Genomic DNA, 21,422 nt, shown 5'->3' with positions numbered 1-21,422 from the left:
GTTATATGGGACATTGATTTTTGTTTGGACATTAATTTTTGTTTACCCACTTCACGCAGCGCGGCTTATTTTTCTATACATTATTTGAGGGTGTGGTCGCACTTGAAGTCGCTGCTCTTTACATTATTCACTTTAGCGCGGTTATTTTTTTCTTTTTTATTCTTCTGTTCCTGACCTTTAACTGCAGCTTAAGTTAATCCATCACATGGATATATTTGATTATAGAGATTCCAGATCTGTTAACACAGATGGAGTTTTTGAATCCATCCCCACAGGTGAAACAGACATGAGTGGCTTGTTCATGCGATTGAGGAATCTACTCGTGTCTGAAATACACACCCAGTGGGACATTGCCTTCTTGGACACATACACCAAGAAGTCCATGGTACCTAGAAGCCTCCGGTGGGAGGTCAGTCCCCAACTTGATGAAGTGGATTTGGAGGATTGGTACAAATATTTCAATGAAGCTGGGGTCAATTTTTTAAGATATTTGACAGGCAGAAAAAACGCCAAACTCTCCAGATTGGATGAGGAGATCAAGTTAGTCAAAGAAAAGTTGACCCCCTTCAAAGAAAGTGAGGAATATAAAAATGCCTCAGCAGAGTTATTAAAAAATTTAGAGAAGGAAGAAAAAGATCAAAAAATAAAAAAAACGAAAAAAATTTAATAGGGATCTACAAGACTATTTGACTTGTACTGTTTTTGAGTGGCAAAAAAAATTACTGGGGAATTCAAATGTTGAGGTAGAGACAATGGATACATCAGCCGCTCAGGTAATGGGAGTACCCGTAGCCCCTCCAATTTCTCAAAAACAAAAGAAAGGGGCTCGCAATAAGGGCAGACGTCCATCTTTCAAATCCCCTTACAGAGGGCAGAATGTGAATAAGGACAATCATCATCAACCATATCAAGGGAGATCTAATGGTAATTTTAATCCCCCGGGTCCCAACAATAGCTGGCAACACCAAAATCGGGATTATTATGATGGTCCTGTCCATCAATCAGGGACTTACACTCAACCCTCTTACTCCAATACACCCCAATGGAGACGGGGACCTGATCAGTACCCAGACCCTCGCCACTCACAAAAGAATCAGGGTCCTGACTATGGTCCACAGAGACAAGTTCAAGGACGTTTTGATTATAGCCCATTAAGATCTGGCCCACAATGGTATGAGCCTCCCTCTGAACCCATGAGAGGAAGAGGAAGTGATCGCCAGTGGCAGGATAGAGAACATTCTTTCAATAGGGCAGATAATCGCCAATACAATGTTCCGATCCAGAACAGGTTTTACCCACTCAAGGACAATGAGGCCCCGAGTGATGCACAATCCTCCCATAAGACCAATACAGTGGGCTTTTATAATGATCCCACCCCTCACTCTTCAAGGGAACTAATAAGAGATAACAGTAATCCCCATAGTTCTACTGATCCTGGCTCAGTTTACCCTGGTTGGGGTTTTCCCAGGGCCCTACAAGGTGTAAAACGTCCGGCAGAATCAGAAGAGGAACTAGAGGAGGCAGGAGGTGCCAACTCAAAAAAAGCAAAAAGCTAGCAGGCACGGGGATTTTTAATCTAAGTAGTGTTGAATTGAGTCATGAAGAAAAGTTGATTTTGGATAAAGGTTTGAAATTTGCCCCGCCTAAGAGGCTGGACAAGTTCCAGACCTACATGGACATTCACAAATTTGTCCGTAGGGTCAATATCAAACGTTATGTCTTGAGTAACCCTATTAAAGAACATAGAGTGGTGAGCACGGAGTTTCAACACTCTGGTCTTGCTAATGCATCACTATTCAATCCCCCTGGTGGTTTGGCTCCTTCATTAAAAGTATTCAGGGACGTCATGTTAAGAGATCTGGACAATATTCAAGTACATAAATCTTCTCTTTCATCTGATTTGCAAAAGGGACTAGACTCCCTGTGTGCGCGTAAGGACTTAGTGATAAGGCCTGCAGACAAGGGGGGAGGTATCGCGGTACTGGATAAAAAAGATTATGAGGATGAAATGCAGCGTATCCTTGGTGACAGACAAACATATGTGTTGTTACCCAAGGACCCCAAAGCCTCATATAAAAAAACTTTACAATCATTGGTAGAGAGGGGCTATAATTCCAGTATCCTTAACAATAAAGAAAAGGCTTTTTTGGTCCCTAAGTGTCCTCGCACTCCAGTGATATACTATTTGCCAAAATTACATAAAAGTCTTGTTTCCCCCCCGGGGCGTCCCATAGTCAGTGGTATTGACTCTGTGACGTCCCGGGTGGGGAAATATATAGACACGTATTTGCAACCTTTGGTTCAAGCCACACCTTCATTTATCAAGGACACTAAACATGTTATTAATATGTTGGCGGACTTAAGCCCTACAGAACATCTATGGCTGGTCACAGCCGACGTTTCATCTCTCTACACGGTAATTCCGCATGAGGTGGGTCTTGATGCCGTCAACATGTTTCTAACTCGTGACTCTAATTTACCGGAAGCTCAAATTTCCTTTATCATGGAGTTACTCAAATTTGCAGCACAGCATAACTACTTTTGGTATAACGGCCATTTTTATCGTCAAATCACTGGCGTGGCCATGGGGGCCAAGTATGCCCCGTCCCTGGCCAATTTGTTTATGGCCCAATGGGAGGAGGACGTCATCTATGCATATCACCGCCCACAGATTCTTCTGTGGGCTAGGTATATCGATGACGTCCTCCTCCTATGGGACGGTACATATGATGACCTATCGTCATTTTTGGATAACCTTAATTCCAATGATAGAGGCATACATTTAAATTATGAATGTAGCCAATTAGGTGTTAATTTTTTGGACTTGAATATTTCCATCAGGGATGGACAATTTGTCACCTCCACCCATTTCAAGTCCACCGACAGGAATTCCTATATTCCTGTCGAGAGTTGCCACCACGCTCCTTGGCTGCGAGCTATCCCCAAGGGACAATACCTTCGCATTAGAAGGAATTGTTCCGATATACGTGACTTTGATAGACAGGCACAAACACTGACTACAAGATTCCTGGACAAGGGATATAATGAGGAGTTCCTTCAACATGCTCTGTCTGAAGTAAGATCAATTGACAGACAGGTCTTGTTGAGTAAATCTAGGAGGCAAGATCAGACAGATCCTTTTACTCTGCCATTCGTGACCACATACTCTAGTCAACATATGACCATAAAGAATTTGGTCGCTCGTCATTGGCATATATTAAACAATGATCTGGTGCTTCGTGAGAACTTACCTAATAAACCTAAGGTGGTCTTTAGGGGGGTCCCATCTTTGAGGGACAAAGTCTCTCCTAATATCTTGGAACCCCCTGTCCCCAAACCCAGTTTTTTGCAACAACTTACGGGATACTATAGGTGCAACCGCTGTCAAATATGTACCCTTAGTTCTAATAAACGGAGAAGAGTTCAAGAATTTGTATCCAATAGTACAGGACGTAAGCATAATATAGAGCCTTTTATATCATGCACAACTACTGGGGTTGTCTATCTATTGCAGTGTCCTTGTGGACACCAATATATAGGCAGGACAAAACGCCCACTTAACGTAAGATTAAATGAACATGTGGCAAATATAAGGAAGGGTTTCCCTAAACACTCAGTATCCAAACACTATGCAGCAGTACATAATAAAGATCCTAGACACACCCTTTTTTTAGGCATAGATCGCTTTGTGCCCCATTGGAGGGGTGAACCTCTTGTGAGGGGCATCTCAAAACTTGAGATGTCCTGGATACACCGTGTAAAATGTTATGTGCCATATGGCCTGAATGTTGATGTTGAGGTTAACGCCTTTTTGGATAATTCTTAATTTTCATTTAGAGGTGTATTTTCCTTTAATATTTTTATTATTTATTATATGTACAATTCAGTGTGCTCAACTCGTGGGAATTTGTCATATTGTTACAAACACTAGATGTAGATCAAATTTACCCCTTTCCCTTAAAATTATATATATCATATACTATGATGCTTATTAAGTACTATTGATGACACATTATATGATGGCTAGCATAATTTGTTGCAAGGTATTAATCATTTATGGTTTCATATTCATTTATTGGAGATACAATTTCAACTGTTTAATGTATTTGTAACATTTTGCACTTGGTTTATATTTATGATGTTGATCCCCGGGTAGAGTTTGAACTCATTCCGCCACGATCTGACTCTATTATACACAATATGGTCAATTATTTTTGTGGTCTCAGCGCATCTGAGCACAAGACGATACAGTTATATATAATGCCCATATATGTTCTTATATTTTTTTACATTTATCGTTTAATTATATTTTATTTATATCGGCTGTGCCAAATAGGCCTGCTACACCTTTAAATACATTTGCCCTTAATATGGGACATTCCGGGTTAGTAAAGTTGATATCTGCCCTCAGTTAAAATGGTGAGACAGATCTACCCGAGTTCCGGTCATTGGATGTCCGGTTCACAGCTTTAGGGCGGAATTGTTCAAGCACTTCCGGTATCACTATCAAGTTTTTCTATAAATTTTTGATGGCGTCAGCACGCCGTCCGTACCTTTGATAACGTCTTCTTGGACGAAACGCCGTCAGGTCGCGGCGTGCTGACGTCATCCCGGAAGTTATCCTAGGAGCGGATGTGCCTTGCCGTCCGGCCGGCGGCTCCCATCCATTACGATTGCGATTTTATCTACTATGCTTGTGAGTGTTCTTCTTTTAATTATTAAACCAGTCATTATTTTATTACACTATTGGCGTTTTTCTTTCACTCGGGCTGTATCTTGGTACTGAGTTCATAGTTAACACCATTGATGCTGTTGGTCCCGGAGCTTCACGTATGATGGGAAAGCATTATTAGATCTACTGCTTGGAATATTTGTCATCTGGTAAGAGGCCAACAGGGCTTTTGAGTGACGTTTCTGGTTTCTTGGCGATCTGGATTTACTTATTTGCTCATTTGACTCTATTTTTGGTAAGAGGCTTCACAATTGGTGGTGGTTTGTTCCACGTTTCTCTCTTTACACTGGGCTATTCACGCTATACTCATTATTCATTTGGTGAGCTGCTGCACGATTGATAGGGATTCCCTATTGGTGGTGGATACTTTACATTACGGTATCACACTATGTAAGTTTTTTTCTTTTGCATATCATTCACAATATTCGCTGAGGACTCTGACAACCTCCATCTCCCGGATCTGTGACTATATCTCGGCATATGATTGTTGCAAAGGTTGAAGGGGTGGGAGGTCAGTCTGTGAGTGCTCAGACCATACGCCACACACTGCATCAAATTGGTCTGCATGGCTGTCATCCCAGAAGGAAGCCTTTTCTAAAGATGATGCACTAGAAAGCTCGCAAAACAGTTTGCTGAAGACAAGCAGACTAAGGACATGATTACTGGAACCATGTCCTGTGGTCTAGTGAGACCAAGATAAACTTATTTGGTTCAGATGGTGTCAAGCGTGTGTCGCGGCAACCAGGTGAGGAGTACAAAGACAAGTGTGTCTTGCCTACAGTCAAGCATGGTGGTGGGAGTGTCATGGTCTGCGGCTGCATGAGTGCTGCTGGCACTGGTGAGCTACAGTTCATTGAGGGAACTATGAATGCCAACATGTACTGTGACATACTGAAGCAGAGCATGATCCCCTCCTTTCAGAGATTGGGCCGCAGGGCAGTATTCCAACATGATAACGACCCCAAACACACCTCCAAGACAACCACTGCCTTGCTAAAGAAGCGGGGGTAAAGGTGATGGACTGGCCAAGTACGTCTCCAGACACACACACACACACTTCATGGGCAGGAAGTGGTTAAAAAAAACACAAGTATCAGTGTGGAAATGTTCTGCCTTTAGCTCAGGAATATAAAGAACTTTAAGGCCTCATGCACACTGGATGTTATAAAAACGCCAGTAGCTTTGAGTTTTTCAGCGGTTTTTAGCTTTTTTGCATTGGCGTTTTTTTAGCGTTTTGTGGCAGTAGCCTTTGAGGTTATCTAAAAATCACCTCTCTGCTATTTTAGTAACTCTGATTTTCCCACAATGCAATGCTTGGCAAAATTGCATTGCATGGGTGTTCACACCCATGCGATAAAGATTTAGGTGCAGGGAAAAAAGGGTCCTACAACATTTTGGTGCAAATGTGGACTCTTTCCCCCCATATCAAAATCACATCGCTTGGGTGTGAACACCCATGTGATGCGATTCTGTCAAGCTCACTGCGTTTTGCAATCTGTTTTGGGGTGTAGTTCATGGAACATTAAGCCCCTGTTCACATTGGGCAGATTTGACATGGAATTTGAAATGTAAAATCGCATGCCAAATCAGAGCCTATTGCTGCCAACATCACTGTCCGAATTGGTGCAACCCTGACTTTGTGGTGCCACACCGATTCCCAAAAGTATGGTATAATCACAGCTGATCAGTGTAAACAGTATTTGCCAGTCATCATCAATCCTCTCCTCACGCTGACAGCGTGTAAGGAGGGGAGAGCCGATAACTGGCAAATCCACACAGGGGACATCTACATGGATATTCAGGGCAGTGATCAGTGTCCTGATGATCAGTGCAGCCCCAACAGTGCCCACATGTGCGGCCAATCAGTGCACATCCATGGAGAAAAATTACTTATTTAGAAAAATTTATAGCAAAAAACTAACACCGTTATTTATTTATTTTTTTTTTCAAAAAACGTGGGTCCATTTTCATTTGTTAAGCAAAAAAAAGAAAATAAAAAAACAGTGGTGGTGAAATACCACCAAAAGAAAGCTCTATCTGTCTCAAAAAAAAATAAAAGTTTGGGTACAGCATTGCATGACCGCACAGTTGTTATTTAAAAGTGCGAAAGCGCTGAAAGCTGAAAAATTGGCCTGGGCAGGAAGGGGACTGAGAGCCGGTTCATACAGGCGCGACCCGACTTGAGGGGGACCTCGGAGCGGCCGGCACGGACTTCATATCATTGAAGTCAATGCAGGTCGCTCCCGGTCGCCCCAAAGAAGCTCAGGACCCTTTGTCCTTTGACTTGTGTCGCTCCTATTAGAACGGGTCCTGTGCTACTCTATGGCAGGCGACCCACGGCAACTTGTCAGGCGACCAGGTCGCCTGACAAGTCGCCCCAGTGTGAACGGGGTCTTAAAGTGCCCAGTAGGCAAGTGTTTAAGCTGCAACGGATGTGGGTGTACACAAGCCAATGCCATGATGGTGTTGCAAATATTTTCCCCCTGTCATGTTTGGCAGGCAGTTCTGCCTGCTGAACGTGACTCTGTTAACTAAATGGAACTCCCGTGGTGTGCAGGTTTTTAGAGGTTAAAACAGGTGGTGAGAAGGCAACAGAATGCCTCTTCATTGCCTTTCAAAATCTTTTGAAACCCGATCTGCCATAGATTGTTCTTCAGAGGGCAAGGCTCAATTTTTTCATAGTTTCACAGTACTTCTGTGTCTTCTTTCACAGAAAAATCTCTGGTACATTGCTAGCCTGTAAAAAAATACAAAACCTAAATAATTCTAAATTTAAACTGGTACTAAACCTAAATTCAAAAATGTAATATTTTTTTGGAATATCGAAAATTGCACGTTTCAAGTCTTTGACAACAGCCGTCTTTGTGCATTCATAGGGAAAGCACAGTGCATGCACAAATATGCTGGGGACATCCCATGCATGTGAAGATATCCTGGGGGCTTAATGGGAAAGAAAGCCCTGTCGCACACATGCAGAATGGTGGGGAGGAGGAAGTGTTGCTTTGCAGCAGAAAAACAAAACATAAAAAATACATTGTTACATCCAATCGTGAGGGAAAGGGGAAAGGGGCAGGGCAATATGAAACTTAGTTTAAGGTTACAGACCTTTTCATTTTTAAAAAGAAACCCGCTGTGTATTTGATTTTAAGGAATGACACCCACCCATCATCATGACCAGTTACCTGTAAGGTTTTATCAGCTCCACAGGATGCAATCTTCTGTCTGTCATGGGAAAAGCATGCATGATACACTGCCTCTGTGTGAGGACGCACTGCCAAGCTGGCCAAGTTCTTCATACTTGGTTTGTTTCTAAAAAAACCAAAGGGTCCATTAGACGAATTTATAATTCAGGACCACAGATGAATTTGCAATGTACATTTCAGTCATTTGGTACATATTTTTTCTGTAGCTTTCACAATTATTTACTATGTCAAACAAGCATTTTTTTTTTTTATTTATCACTTTATTTTAATTTCAAGGAAAATCAATACAAACATTATAGTATATAAAACAAATGAGGTAAATAGAGCACAAAGACAACGGCAACCTCAACTTTGTCTCAAAATATATGTTACATTCCTCCAAAGATTTACAACCCTTTAATATTCAGTCATTTATCAATTACTCATTCAGAAAGAGGTTTTGTAAAGGCAGCAAGTCTCTTCCAAATCTCTCCGTTTTACTCTTCCCTTTCCCTTCACAATCAATCCTTGCCTCTCTTCCCTTCATTGTTCTTCCACCTTTTATTCTACAAAATACCGTACATTTTTACATTTGTCTTTATCTCCACCTCATCCTCCTATCCATCCTTTTTCCTTTCCTCTTTTCTTTACCCCTCCCCACCACCCCCCTCTCACCCCCCCCCCCCCCCATTCATACTATCATACCAACATCGACACAAAAAAAAAAAAAAAAAGGGATTGGACGGATAATAAGGAGTTCCCTACTCATGATATTTTGGCTAAGCCTCAGAGCTTATATTCTGGGGTATCGAGGGGGATCAGCTGTTTCCCCTCTTCCGAAGTTACAAATAGATTCCATATTCCCCCATATCGATTTATATTGTTCCTGTTGTGAGGAAAGCACTAAATCTTCCATTTTGTTTATATGTTCTAATTTTCTTGCCCATTCGATCACTGAAGGAGCCTGTATCTTCCTCCAGTGCTGGGGTATACATGCTCTTGCAGCGTTCATCATATGGGGTAATATAGATCTTTCATATTTCCTCCTTGGTATGCAAGTCCGCCCATATATTTAGGGAGTGTTAAGCTATTACGGGCTATACGTGGTTTTTTACCAGACCAGATGTATCTAGTAAACAACCCATGTACAGTTTTAAAGAAGCTGTTCGGTATTTTAATGGGGAGGGCTCTCATAAGGTATAAGTATTTTTGTAAAATATTCATTTTTATTAGATTTCCTCTGCCAAACCATGATTGAAGTCCCCCCTCCCATTGTTCCAGGAGTCTTTGTCTCCCCGATCAAGGGAGCTAGGTTCAATTCATATATTTTGGATAAGTTTGCTGCTATAAGTCCCTAAATATTTCACTGCTTCCTCCACCCATACAAATCCAAAGTTGCTATTTAATTTATTCATTTTTACCTCTGATATCCCCATCCCCATCGCTTCCAATTTCCCATCATTTATTTTGAGATTTGATATATATCTCCATATTGTTTAACTTCCCTCAAAAGCACTGGTAGTGATATATCTGGTTCTGTCAAGGTAAATAATAGATCGTCCGCATATGCTGCGATTTTATATTGCTCCTTACCCATGGTGACTCCCTTTATATCTGGATTTGACCGAATTTTACTTAAAAATGGCTCTAATGTGAGGGCAAAGAGCAGAGGGGATAGTGGGCACCCCTGCCTTGTACCATTTTTTATGCAGAAAGGTTCTGATAGAACTCCATTAGCCTTAACCCTCGCTGTCGGGTTTGAATATACCTTGGTTATTCTCTACCTCATTATTTCTCCTACTCCTATATATCTGAGCACCGACTGCATAAAGGCCCACTCGACTGTCAAAAGCCTTTTCTGCGTCGGTACTCAGTATAACACAGGGGGTTGTCAAACAAGCATTTTAACAGCATTTACAGTGCGCTGTAAAATGTAGTTTTTACTGCTTCGCTAACGTACAGATAGGATATGACAGTGAAACTAAGTTGAAGCTTTTAGATCCTACCGGTGATCTATATGTACTAACACTTGGCTGTGTAAATGGGAATTCTGTATCCATGTTCAATAGGTCATTTTGTGTTCTCAATACTTACACCCAGTTTACATACAGGGCTCCATGCTGGACCTCAGTCTTGGCTTGGCAAAGAGATTGCTTGTATACCACGGAGTCATCAGGCTGAGAAAGACCCAACTGAATGAGGTTTATGTCAGAATTCTGTCCTAGGAGATGGCCATTGACAGACAAAAACTCCTGAAAATCTTCCCGTGTTTTGCTGTCCTGTAAAATTCAAATATATTTTTGTTTTGCCATTTCATTGGTATTACATTTAAAAACACACATTTTCTAACTACATACAAATACAGAATACCTTTATAATGTCATTGCTATTATCATATTATAACCTGCGGTTAAAAAAAAAAAAAAAAAAAGGAAAGGAAGAAGGAATGTAAACTGATATTTATTCCAAATAAATGGATACCTGGTGATTGAGCACAAAAGACGTAAGCCCCCATATAGTTCAATACCACCTAAAACCCTAGGTCAGCCAGGGCATGCAAAAGTAAATAGGAATTTTGACTTTCTAGTATAGGACACAGAAGCTTTAGTCTTTAACCATGGATTTTATGCAACTAACTTCAGGGCATTTGACACTGGCAAAAAAGAAAGCTTCAGGGACAACTCTTATACGCAAGTACTCCAAGAAACTTTTATCAACATGTGAAAAAAATGGATTTTTGTAAAATCTCACCGTAAAATCCTTTTCTCTTAAGCTCATTGACAGACGTAGTCCTCCTTGATTAATATCAACTCGGGTTATACTGCCCTCTACAGGAGTAGGACTAGACAGGAAAGAAAACGTTCTGGCCACACCTTAGGGGCAGTCCCAGAGGGTATATCCTCTCTCTCTCTGCTACAGCAAATCAGTTATGTCACAAAGCAGTGTTTAGAGAATTTAACCCAACCCGACTCAAAAACAGAGGGGCGGGTACTACGTCTGTCAATGAGCTTAAGAGAAAAGGATTTTACGGTAAGATTTTACAAAAATCCATTTTTCTCTGTCGCTCATTGACAGACGTAGTCCTCCTTGATTAATATCAACTCGGGACGTCCCAAAGCAGTACCACAAATGAGGGGAGGGAAAATGGAAATCAAAATCCAATCTAGAAGGTCCAACCGGTGCCAACTAGAAGTTTTAAAAGGCTCATCAATCAAAGGATGAGACTCAACTGAAATTCCAACGGAAAAAAAACCCTCGAGGTAGACCACCGGTCTCCTCAAATTGCGGCCTGCAAAACCTTGCGGCTAAATGAGGCATCCGCTGATGCCATCACATCAACTTTATAAAATTTTGTAAAGGTATGCACCGACGACCAGGTAGCCGCCTTGCACACCTGGACCACTGACGCCTGATGGCGGTAGGCCCAGGAAGTACTGAGCGCTCGAGTGGAGTGCGCCTTAACAGGGAATGGAGGATTCCGACCCCTAATCGAATAAGCCTGTACCACCGTCTGTCTGATCCATTTGGAGATAGTCGCGGCAGATGCAGGCAACCCCTTTCTGGGGCCATCCGTGATCACAAAAAGTGAATCCGTCTTACGGAACGATTCCGTTGCCTTCAGGTATACCCTGATTGCCCGAACCACATCCAAGGAATGCAACGCATATTCCCCAGGATGATTGCTTGAAGATCTCACAGGAACACTGGAGAAAAAAAGCTGTCTAAAAAAGTCTTTCTAAAAAAAAAAAAAAAAAGATCCTGCCAGGACCGAAGATCCTAGCAAGGCATCTAGGTCCTTACTCCTAACTAGACAGAAAAAAACTGATTTGCTGTAGCAGAGAGAGAGAGAGGATATACCCTCTGGGACTGCCCCTAAGGTGAGGCCAGAACGTTTTCTTTCCTGTCTAGTCCTACTCCTGTAGAGGGCAGTATAACCCGAGTTGATATTAATCAAGGAGGACTACGTCTGTCAATGAGCGACAGAGAAATTTTCTTAATCATACAGTACAGAACACAGAAACTCTAGTCTAACCATGGGATGTCCTAAAGCAGTCCAACTGAAGGGTGACAACAGGGCAATAAAAAATATCAACAGGCCCATGTAACAAATGGGTCCAAAAGGGCTCAACAGAATTCAGAGAGCAGCTTGTAGCAATTTATGCCCGCAACTGTCATCAGAGAGGCCTAAACATCCACCTGGTAAAACTTAAACTTGTGAACTGAAGACCAGGTAGTAGTGTTGGAAATCTGAGAAACACATTCTTGATGCTGAAAAGCCTATAAAGCAGGGAATCCTATCGTTTAGATCAAAGCCTCAAATGATTGACTTTTCTAATCTACCTAGCAATGATATAGCAAGGAACAGGAAGCTCCCTGCAGGAACCCTCAGGAAGCACAGAGAGGAGGATCAGGCTGTCTCAAAGATGCGATTAGTCGAAAGGTAGACTTTTACACCACGTAACATGTCAAGACAGTGGAGAGAAATTTCCTTGGGATGTTTGGAGCAGGACAAAAAGGAGGCAAGGACAATGTCCTAGCTAAGGTAAAAGGAGGAAACCATCTTAGCGAAAAACAGGCTTTGGCCACAGGACAAGCTTATCCTTATGTAACACTAGGAAAGGCTCATTACAGGATACAGCTCCCAACTCAGATCTTCCGGGCAAAGTGGCAGCAAACAGAAAGGCCACCTTGAGAGTGAGGTTAGATTCAGGAATAGCACTAACAGATTCAAAAAGCAGTCTCTGAGGAGTAAAGAGCCTAAAGAAACAGGTTAAGCTCCCATAGTGTCACACTGGGAGAAATGTGTAGGACACCCGCTACAAAAGCCTTAACTAATTAATGTGATGCCAATTGTCTCAAACAGAATAGCGAGGGTCAAATATTTCCCCTTTGATGGTACCCAAGGCCATATACTGACCTGGATAGACTGAGGAAGCACCGGATGGTTCAGAACGAGTATTTTCTAGGATTAAACTTCCTGCCTTCCAGGAAGTAGGGATAACTGGGTCATGCTGTTAGAACCAGTAACAAAGAAGCAGCATGGCAGACTGACCCTTGGGACAGACAGCCTGCATGGTCTGGAAGGACATACAGAGTGTCAGTCTGAGTATATCCAAATTCCACTTTAGTGCTATAAGAATCACCAAATGCTCTACATCTCAATTCTGCAGAGCAGATGAAGGAGAGGCAGAAAGGTGTGGATCACACTGTGAAGTCCTGAGGATCCCTGGTTCTAGCAACAAGTGTCCAGTTTGTTGTAGAAGCTGGATAACAGAAGATCCACTTCAGGCATGCCTCACCTGCAGCAAAGGGCTTGGGACTGAGCGGCGCTGGAGACTGAGAAAGCACCTCAGTGAAAACCCAGGAGGCATAGACAGGCCAAAAGGAAGGGCAACAAATTGGTAATGCAAAGCACCCACACCAAAAAGGCAGATAGCGTTGCCAAGGAGGAAAAGCATCCTGGATGTCCACTGAAGAAAGAAATCCCCCAGAAAGAGGGAGGCAATGACTGATTTGGAGTAGAATGCCTCCATTTGGCTTGGGAACTGTGAACATATTTCAAGTAGAAACCCTATAACTGTTCCTAATTTGAGACAGGGCAATAACTCTATAAAAGAAGAACTGCAGAACAACAGCAAGAAGATCCACCTGTCCTTGCGGGAAGGAGACACAATTTAGAAGCATACAGCAGGGAGAAAGCATAGTCTAAAACTCGTTTGTAGCCCTTGAAAACGACATACTGGATCCAAATATCAGAGCAATATTGGGACTAAAATGACAAAAAGGCTGACAGAGGTCTCCTCACTATAACAAGTGGGAGCCCCCAATCAATAAGAAGAGGGCTTGGCGACAAACTTGTTTGACTTGTAGGTTCACATCTTTCAACAAAAGTACTTTCCAAACTTAGACCTGGAGACCTGAGGGGGACAAAAGGAACTGTACCTAGTCATAGGATTAGAAGGTCTACCTCTGGGGAAGTACAAGCCTTCTTTTTCCTGGGGAGGAGAGTTATTTTACCATCGTGATTTCCTCAATGCACTTATCTAAGAAGGAGCCAAACAGGTTTCTCCCTAAAAGGCAGCCGCTCAAGGTGTTTCTTGCTCAGGAGTTCCGCCCACCAGAATCTGAGCCAAAGGATCCTCTGCATATGGTTGTTGAGGAGGCTCATTCTGGAAATATTATTATTATGGTGAAGCATACCCACTAAGTTGTCCATGTAGCATAAGGCCACAGGTAAAAGCTTTAAATGGTGGTTAATGGAGGAATCTGTTAACATGGAATTAGGGTACCGGGCCTAGTCCAGACAGCAAGGGTCTAGCAGGCCTTTGAAGAAATCCTATTGGATAAAACATGTCAGGAGGGATGCTGTGATGCTGGTATGCTTGTTTGAGCCGCGGCCACGGACTTCACATTTGAATCCTTGTTATGCTTTTAACGTTTGTAGGTACCTTTTTGTTAAACTTTTGAAGATATACCAACGGGGCTTCACTATCATTACTCCACTTTTTTTTTTGGTGATGGCTCTCCTATCCATGAGAGCCTAGGCATTGATTTGTGTGTTTTTTCATGATAAGCGTGGATCTTTTACCTTTATATTTCATCTTCACACTTTTGTCAGGTTTTAAGTGACCGAACTACATACAGGCTTCATGCCCTAAAATGGGCATACCCCGAGTGGCCTTCAGGGATTGGCATCCACTGCTGGTAAACCACAGCCCTGGACCTGTATAGCACCTTGCCTTTAACTCAACAAAATGTATCATGTGTCAGGGTGAGTGGCTAAGCAAGATCTAGTGCTCAAAATGCCATTACAGGATAAGCCCTGCATCTTCTCAATGAAAAAAGTAAAATTAATTAATTAAATAATTAAGTATTTTTTTTTTCCCACAGGGGGGGATTGAATGTTTCTATCCCCCTACATTTCCTATTTACTCAATTTTGGGATGTGGCATCACTATATTATGCATCATGTCTCACATTGTTGTACTATAAATTCACAGTATTTTAGTTACTATTTAGCTCACATAAGTTTCTCAGACTTCTAATGGTTTGGCACATTAGATCAAAATAAAAGCTTGTTGTGATTAATGTACCAGTTGAAGTAAAAGGAGCAGCTTTTAGGTTATGCGTTTATTAGCAGAATGCTCTTTTGCAATAACAATGTTACGTACCTGTACTTAATTTACTACATACCTAAACACAAACATACTTTTGTAGCTTTTTCATATGCAGTTAATATTCCCTACACTTTCTTCAGTCTGCTGTATTGACTTAATCTCTTCTGCTATCATCTGCTTTGTTTGAAATGCTTTACCTGCTTATCAAGGATGTCCCGGTAACGTACAAACTCATGAATGAGATGTGCTGGCCCATATAAACTCATCTTAGATTTTAACCAGTCAAGAGAGAACAAAAGAGAACAAAGGTCCTGGAAAAATTGGAAAAAAATCTGAAACATTATACAAAAAAATAAACACACTAAAACATGTTAAAGCAGACATCTACTCAAATGATAACCTAGTTGTGTTACAGTGTAACTAGGGGAGGATGGATAAAGAAGTAGTAACACTTTATTTTTTTACAGTATTCAATTCCCAGTGGACAAAATATGTGTATTACTTTGTACCATCTAAGGTGCCCTTTAACACTAGCTGCAATAATCGGACATGACACCTCATCTCTGGTGCACAGCCGCTGGCAAGGAGAAAGCTGTTTTGCTAGTGAGCGCTTTTCTCTGGCTCCCAGTACTTGGCCAAGGCTAACCTTGGCAAGAGGAATGCAGAGGAATGGGAGGTGTGTCGGCCTCACCTCCCTCTGTACTCCTTGTGCTGGTGCTTGTTTGGGAAAGTGCTGAGAGCCAGAAAGAGCTTCTAGCTAGCAAAACAGCCTTCCTCTTGCTACCTCCAATGTCCAAGGGCCTTGCACCCGGAGAGAAGGTGCCCCGTCTGACATTGCAGCTTGTGATACAGAAGAAAGATGTAACAAAGTACCACACGTACTTTGTCCCATGAGGGACTGAACACAAAAAAACCTGATATTTCTTTAAAATAAAAAAAGGTCTGAAATACCTTTTTCAGGAAAAAATGCTGTGTCAGACTCTATTCATTGTAGACTGCATGTGTGAAAATCTAGGCAGTTGGTCACATGCACCCTGATAAATTTGAAGGTCAGCAAATCTAAACAGTGATCCTCGCTTTCAGCAGAGATCATATAATCAAGTATCTTTAAGTTATCAAAAAACAATCCAGTACTGAAGCAAAGCAGGGTTTTCTCCTGGAAATCACTTTATTCCTCCCAGTAAGATTAGCCAAGCTTTACATTGAAATTTGGTTAAAAGGCAACTTTATTAGAGCCTATGGTATTTCCATGTCATGCAGTGGTTGAACGTAAAAAGTAGGTAATACTGTTACAGTGTAAAACACAGAACCACCTTAGCACTTATAGTGATTTCATCAAATACATACCATGGATGGAGGTTTATTAACACATTTTAGAGGGCTTCTTTAGAATCTGGACCACTGAGTAGCTAGAATACCCAGTTATTTATTACTATAGCTTCAAAATTATAACTAAAATGGGTTTACATATTGTATAATGCCATTATTAAGACTCCTTGTATACCTGCTAAAATGTTTTTGTAAATTTACCTACTTTAGGCATATTAGCCTGGGCCATGTGGTATGCTAGGTAATGATACCAGTATGCACAATCTTCTTGTTCCATAGTAGGAAGCTCACGGGAATAGTATTTTTGATACCGATTGACAAGCTTGGCATGGAGAGCCTGAAATAGGAAAAAAGAAAAACAATTATTCACAATCAAAATATATTAAAGCTGACCTGCAGACACAATCTAAATATATTGTCTGCAATTACATTTTTACAATGTATATGAAATGAGAATTACAACAGTAGCCTAGGTGCACAGAAATTGTATTACGTTTGCATATAACAGACAATATTTTGCAGATGCTCTAGCTGGAAGATGTTTATTTCTCCTGCACACATTAGGTCCAGCCCCAAGCATGCTCCCTTTCAAGGCTACAGGATGGCCAAGAGAAACACCCAGCTATCTGATGGTGATTGACTCAACAGTAATACCAAAGAAGCATGTGTTAGGGCCAAACCAAACGGTCTTCAACAACATCGTCTTTAGGACCCCCTCCCCTGTAATTTTGACCAACATGACACTGGTCCAATGCATTTGGAAAGTTGAAGCAGTCATGTGGTCAGTAAGGCCCTGTTCACTCATACTGCAGTGACCTATATTTTACTGCACTTGAAGAATGAAGGTCATCACAAGGACATCGAAAAATAAAAAAAACGCTGGTGTCATGTACAGTGCGTTAAAACGATACATGTACGTATTTTAACGCAATGCATGTAAAATGCAAGTTTGAGAAAAAAAAAAAAGCTTATTATGGTTTTGTACGTGGACCAATGTGGCAGCCATCTTAGAGGGGAAGTGGAGAGTGTGCAGTGGAAAGCTGGCTAGTGCTGTGCCTCAATGGCAGGGTTTATAGAAATTGATGAGTGACATTGTAAATCTTGGTAGAAGATCCAAAACGGCCTTTTACCCTCACATTGTGTGAGCCATGGATGCACTCAATAGCACCGCTTGACTTGCCTCAATCTTCTCATTTGCCGCCTCCATATAGCTAGCACAATCAAAACAGGTATTATGTATTTATATTTGAATAAAAAATAAATTCACATTCAGCTGAAGTGCTATGTAGGCTATCTCCTGTTATATGATCAAAAAAATAAGCATACACCTCGAAATGGAGTTCAGGTGTCTCCAATGAAAGGTACTGGTACAGCATACAAAGACATTTCCGACAACTGACGCTTCCAAACTTGTGGCAACAGTTTGGGAAAGGCCCTTTTGCATGACTGTGTACATGTGCACAAAGCCAGGTCTATGAAAGCACGGTTTGACCAGGTTTCATGCAGAAGGATTTATTTAGCCCCTCCACCATGATCCCAATACAATTGAGCACCTATGCGATGCGATATGTGTTTGACCCCTCTCCGCACTAACAAAGTGATCTCATAAATAAATAGCCAGCATATAATTACTAATATATTTAAAACAATGAAACAGAAAAATCACTGCTGCTACATAAAATACCCTGTGTGAAAAAAACAAAAAAAAACAGTAAACAAATACAAAAGTGCTCAATTACAAGTTACACTGTGAAAATATTTGCATCTATAGATGCACATCTTTTTACTGCACTAATAGTAATTAAGCACTTTTGTATTTGTTTACATGAGATGCAATAATATACTGAAATGCAGATTACTGGCCAGTACCTGACCACACAAATGCTAATTTATCTGACTTTGCACTAACTCCCACAGACATACAAAAATGTATACAAAGCCTTCTCAGAAAAGTGCTTTTATAACAGGATGGCCAGCAAGTTCATATAGCTGTGACTGTCAGGCATCTAAAAACTATTGTACATATAGTGCATCTCCTAAATGCTCAGAAATCTGCTTTAAATGACAAGCATTATTTCAAACAGAAATAAATTGTTGTGTTTTTTCAATGCTATATAATATGGACATTGAGATTACTGCAACTAATGTGCTCATACAGGCAATTGTTTCCGGTTCCTCTCTGTGAGAAAATCCAGTTGCAAGTCATGCAAGTAATACAGGAACGATCTTCCATTGCGATCACAGTATAGTAATGATTTGTTGACAAACTCCTGTAGCGTGTCCTCTACATCCTCACTTTCCATGTCCCAGAAGATGCACAGAACCTGTAAGTAAAGTCAGATAGTGGAGAAAAAAAGATTCCATCAGAATAATGACAACCCATCCATATTCCCCCATAGTTCAAACTATGCTAAGCAGGTAAAAAAGGTATAAAATATAAAAAAGGGGAGGATAGATAAAAATTTGTAGTTCCGAAAAAAAAAAAAAGAAGAAGGATTTAATAAAAATATTTTAAAGGTGGTTGTAAAGTCAGAAGTTTTTTTTCTTAATGCATACTATGCATTAAGATAAAAAAAAAAAAACCTTTAGTGTGCAGCAGGCCCCCTAATATTTACCTGAGCCCGATCTTCCTCCAGTGATGTGCACAAGGCTCTCCCACCTGACTGGCTGAGACACAGCAGCGGCGCCATTGGCTCCCACTGCTGTCAAAGTCAGTTAGACAATGAGGAGAGAGAGGGGATGGGGTTGAACCGCCGCTCTGTGTCTGAATGGACACACAGAGCTGCGGTTCGGCTCAGGTGCCCCATAGCAAGCGGCTCGCTGTGGGGGCACGCAACTGGAGGAAGGGGCCAAGAGCGCCATCAAGGGACCCGAGAAGAGGAGGATCAGGTCTGCTCTGTGAAAAACCATTACACAGAGCAGGTGTGTATAACATGGTTGTTATTTTTAAAGAAAAAAAAACAAAAAACACGAATATTTAGTATCACTCCTTTTCCAAGACTCCTCCAGGTCTGTCCACTAGAGAGATTTTGCCCACCTTCATGAAACACATGTCTAAGGTCCCATTTACACTTCCGGTTTCTGAATGCACAACAAAAAACGCACAAGAAGTGCACGTTTTGCAGCACATTTAAAAAACAAATGTTGCACTTACAGTGTCATTAATTGTTAATAGCACCCCAAATGCTGTTAGCACGTTTTGTTGTGTGGCAAACGTGCTAGGAACGAGCCAATATGCCCATTGAAAAAAAAGGCACAACACTTCACACCTAAAAAGGTGCGGAAGCTTCATTGGCAAATTTGCTGTGCAAATAGGGTACCATTTAAGTTAATGGGCTGCCCTATGTAGAACGCTCAAAACGCATAAAAAAAAAAAATGCAAGCGGGAAGTGAGAATGGAGCCTCAGAATATTTAAAAGGATTCATAGTAGCCAGCAACCTCGGTAATTTACAAGAAAAAAAAAAAAATACTAAAAGTAAAATCCATAATATCAATATTGGGAAGCTCACCATCCTGGAAGATTCTTGGGTAGAGTTATCAGAGAAGTCAGGTTTTCCCTAATCACCTTCCAGGATGGTTTACTAGAGAGATTAAGTAATAGGTTACCTAGGGTGAGATCCCTGTTGAAAACACTTTCCTTCCAAAAAGCCTAATGGCTTGATCATTTGCCTGCCTTGCCTATCTGGTTTTCTTAAGCACCATCTATTTCTGCTCGGGATGTTGACATTGTTCTTGTGGGGTGAGCAGTAATGCATAGAGGACAAGGCTTGTTTGCGTATGCATAGGGTGAAGCGGATACCCGTGTGTATCCACTGGGCTATGGAAAATTTTGAAGTCTTCTTCCTTTTTGGGACCACTAGAAATAAAATCTAAAATCTAGGGGACTGGATTTTTTGAAGTTCCTATTTTTATCGATATAACAAAGTGTGCTTTTGCGTATATTAAGGGCTTGTTCACACCAGTCACTCACTGCAACGCAGCAACTGGTGTGCAGAACGGTCTGGTTGGACCACTGCAGTGATGCGCTGATACCAGAGCATTGCAATGTTCTGGATAGGTTCAAAGGATGGCTTTGTAATTCCAAAACAGTTGGAATGTCCCATGGAGGTACAGTCAGGCCTTAGTTTCAGTTTGAGTAATGCTATGAAAAAGCATTTGACTAGTGATTTGTTAAATAAGTTATTGTTCAGAAATGTGGATAGTGCAGCCACTTTCACTTTGAGGGTGCTGAAAGCCAGGCCAGACTTTTATCTGCTCTTTTCTGGAGAAAATCCAGTTTTGAAGGCACTTTGTTGGAGTTGTATTCATTTGATCTGGACCATTCCCTTCTGAAAGGTTATCGATGGCTCCTCTACCATTTGCTTAAGTAGGAAACAATGCTCTTCTTGGCCACAGGAGTTCCACAAGGATCACGCTGCACTGTACAGAGCAGATATTCCTGGTTACTTTCCCCAGAAGGATGGTTTGTAGGAAAGTATATTCAAGGTCAAAGTCTCAGTTGTGGTCCAGTGCATCTAACTTTCTCAGGTTTCAATGAGTGTTCAGAGAGAAAAAAGTGTCTGCTGTTCTGTCCAAAAGGTCTTCAGCTTGGTTGAGATAAAAAAAAAAAAAAAAAAAAAAAAGGTACCAAAAAAAAAAAAAAAAAAAAGATTTTTGGCACACCTGTAAATTCCATATCTTGGAGTATATTACAGGAAACAGGAATTGGTTCTTAAAATATGAGATTTATGTTGCAACTTTCAGATGATTATACACTGGCAAAGGCTGGGTTCGTCCCTGAGCCTCGGTTCACATTTATGCGATGCGGGAAGGCTGCGAATCCGCAGCCTGTTCCCGCATCGCACACGCACCCCCGGCAGTTCACACTGCCATATGCGATACGCTGGGGGTGTCAATGTAATGTTAACGACACCCCCAGTTTGATCGCATATCGCAGTGCGATCGTGCAGTTCGCACAGGATCGGATCGCACAATTATGAACCGCTGTTCGATCCGATCCTGATGCAGCTGCCAAAAAGGGTCCCTGTGCGTGTTTGGTGCGGCTGCGGTGCGAATTTAGC

At 41.5% G+C, this 21,422-nt stretch overlaps 1 protein-coding gene across 1 annotated transcript in view; it reads right to left on the bottom strand.

Annotated features, from left to right (window-relative positions):
- The window catches only part of APAF1 (apoptotic peptidase activating factor 1), a 255,092-nt gene that overhangs the window by 193,064 nt on the left and 40,606 nt on the right, over positions 1-21,422 (bottom strand). The window contains exons 9-13 of the mRNA XM_082255555.1: positions 18,518-18,685; positions 16,567-16,698; positions 15,230-15,343; positions 10,009-10,193; positions 7,915-8,041 (exon numbers count right to left, since the gene is read on the bottom strand). Of these exons, the coding sequence (XP_082111681.1) occupies positions 7,915-8,041; positions 10,009-10,193; positions 15,230-15,343; positions 16,567-16,698; positions 18,518-18,685 (726 nt within the window). The remainder of the gene's footprint in view (positions 1-7,914; positions 8,042-10,008; positions 10,194-15,229; positions 15,344-16,566; positions 16,699-18,517; positions 18,686-21,422) is intronic.

Source organism: Pelophylax lessonae, assembly GCF_965119305.1.
Source record: "Pelophylax lessonae genome assembly, chromosome: 4".
In the NCBI taxonomy this organism is placed as follows: domain Eukaryota; kingdom Metazoa; phylum Chordata; class Amphibia; order Anura; family Ranidae; genus Pelophylax; species Pelophylax lessonae.
Note: the sequence above shows the minus strand (reverse complement) of the source record. Positions and strands in the feature narration are given on the sequence as shown.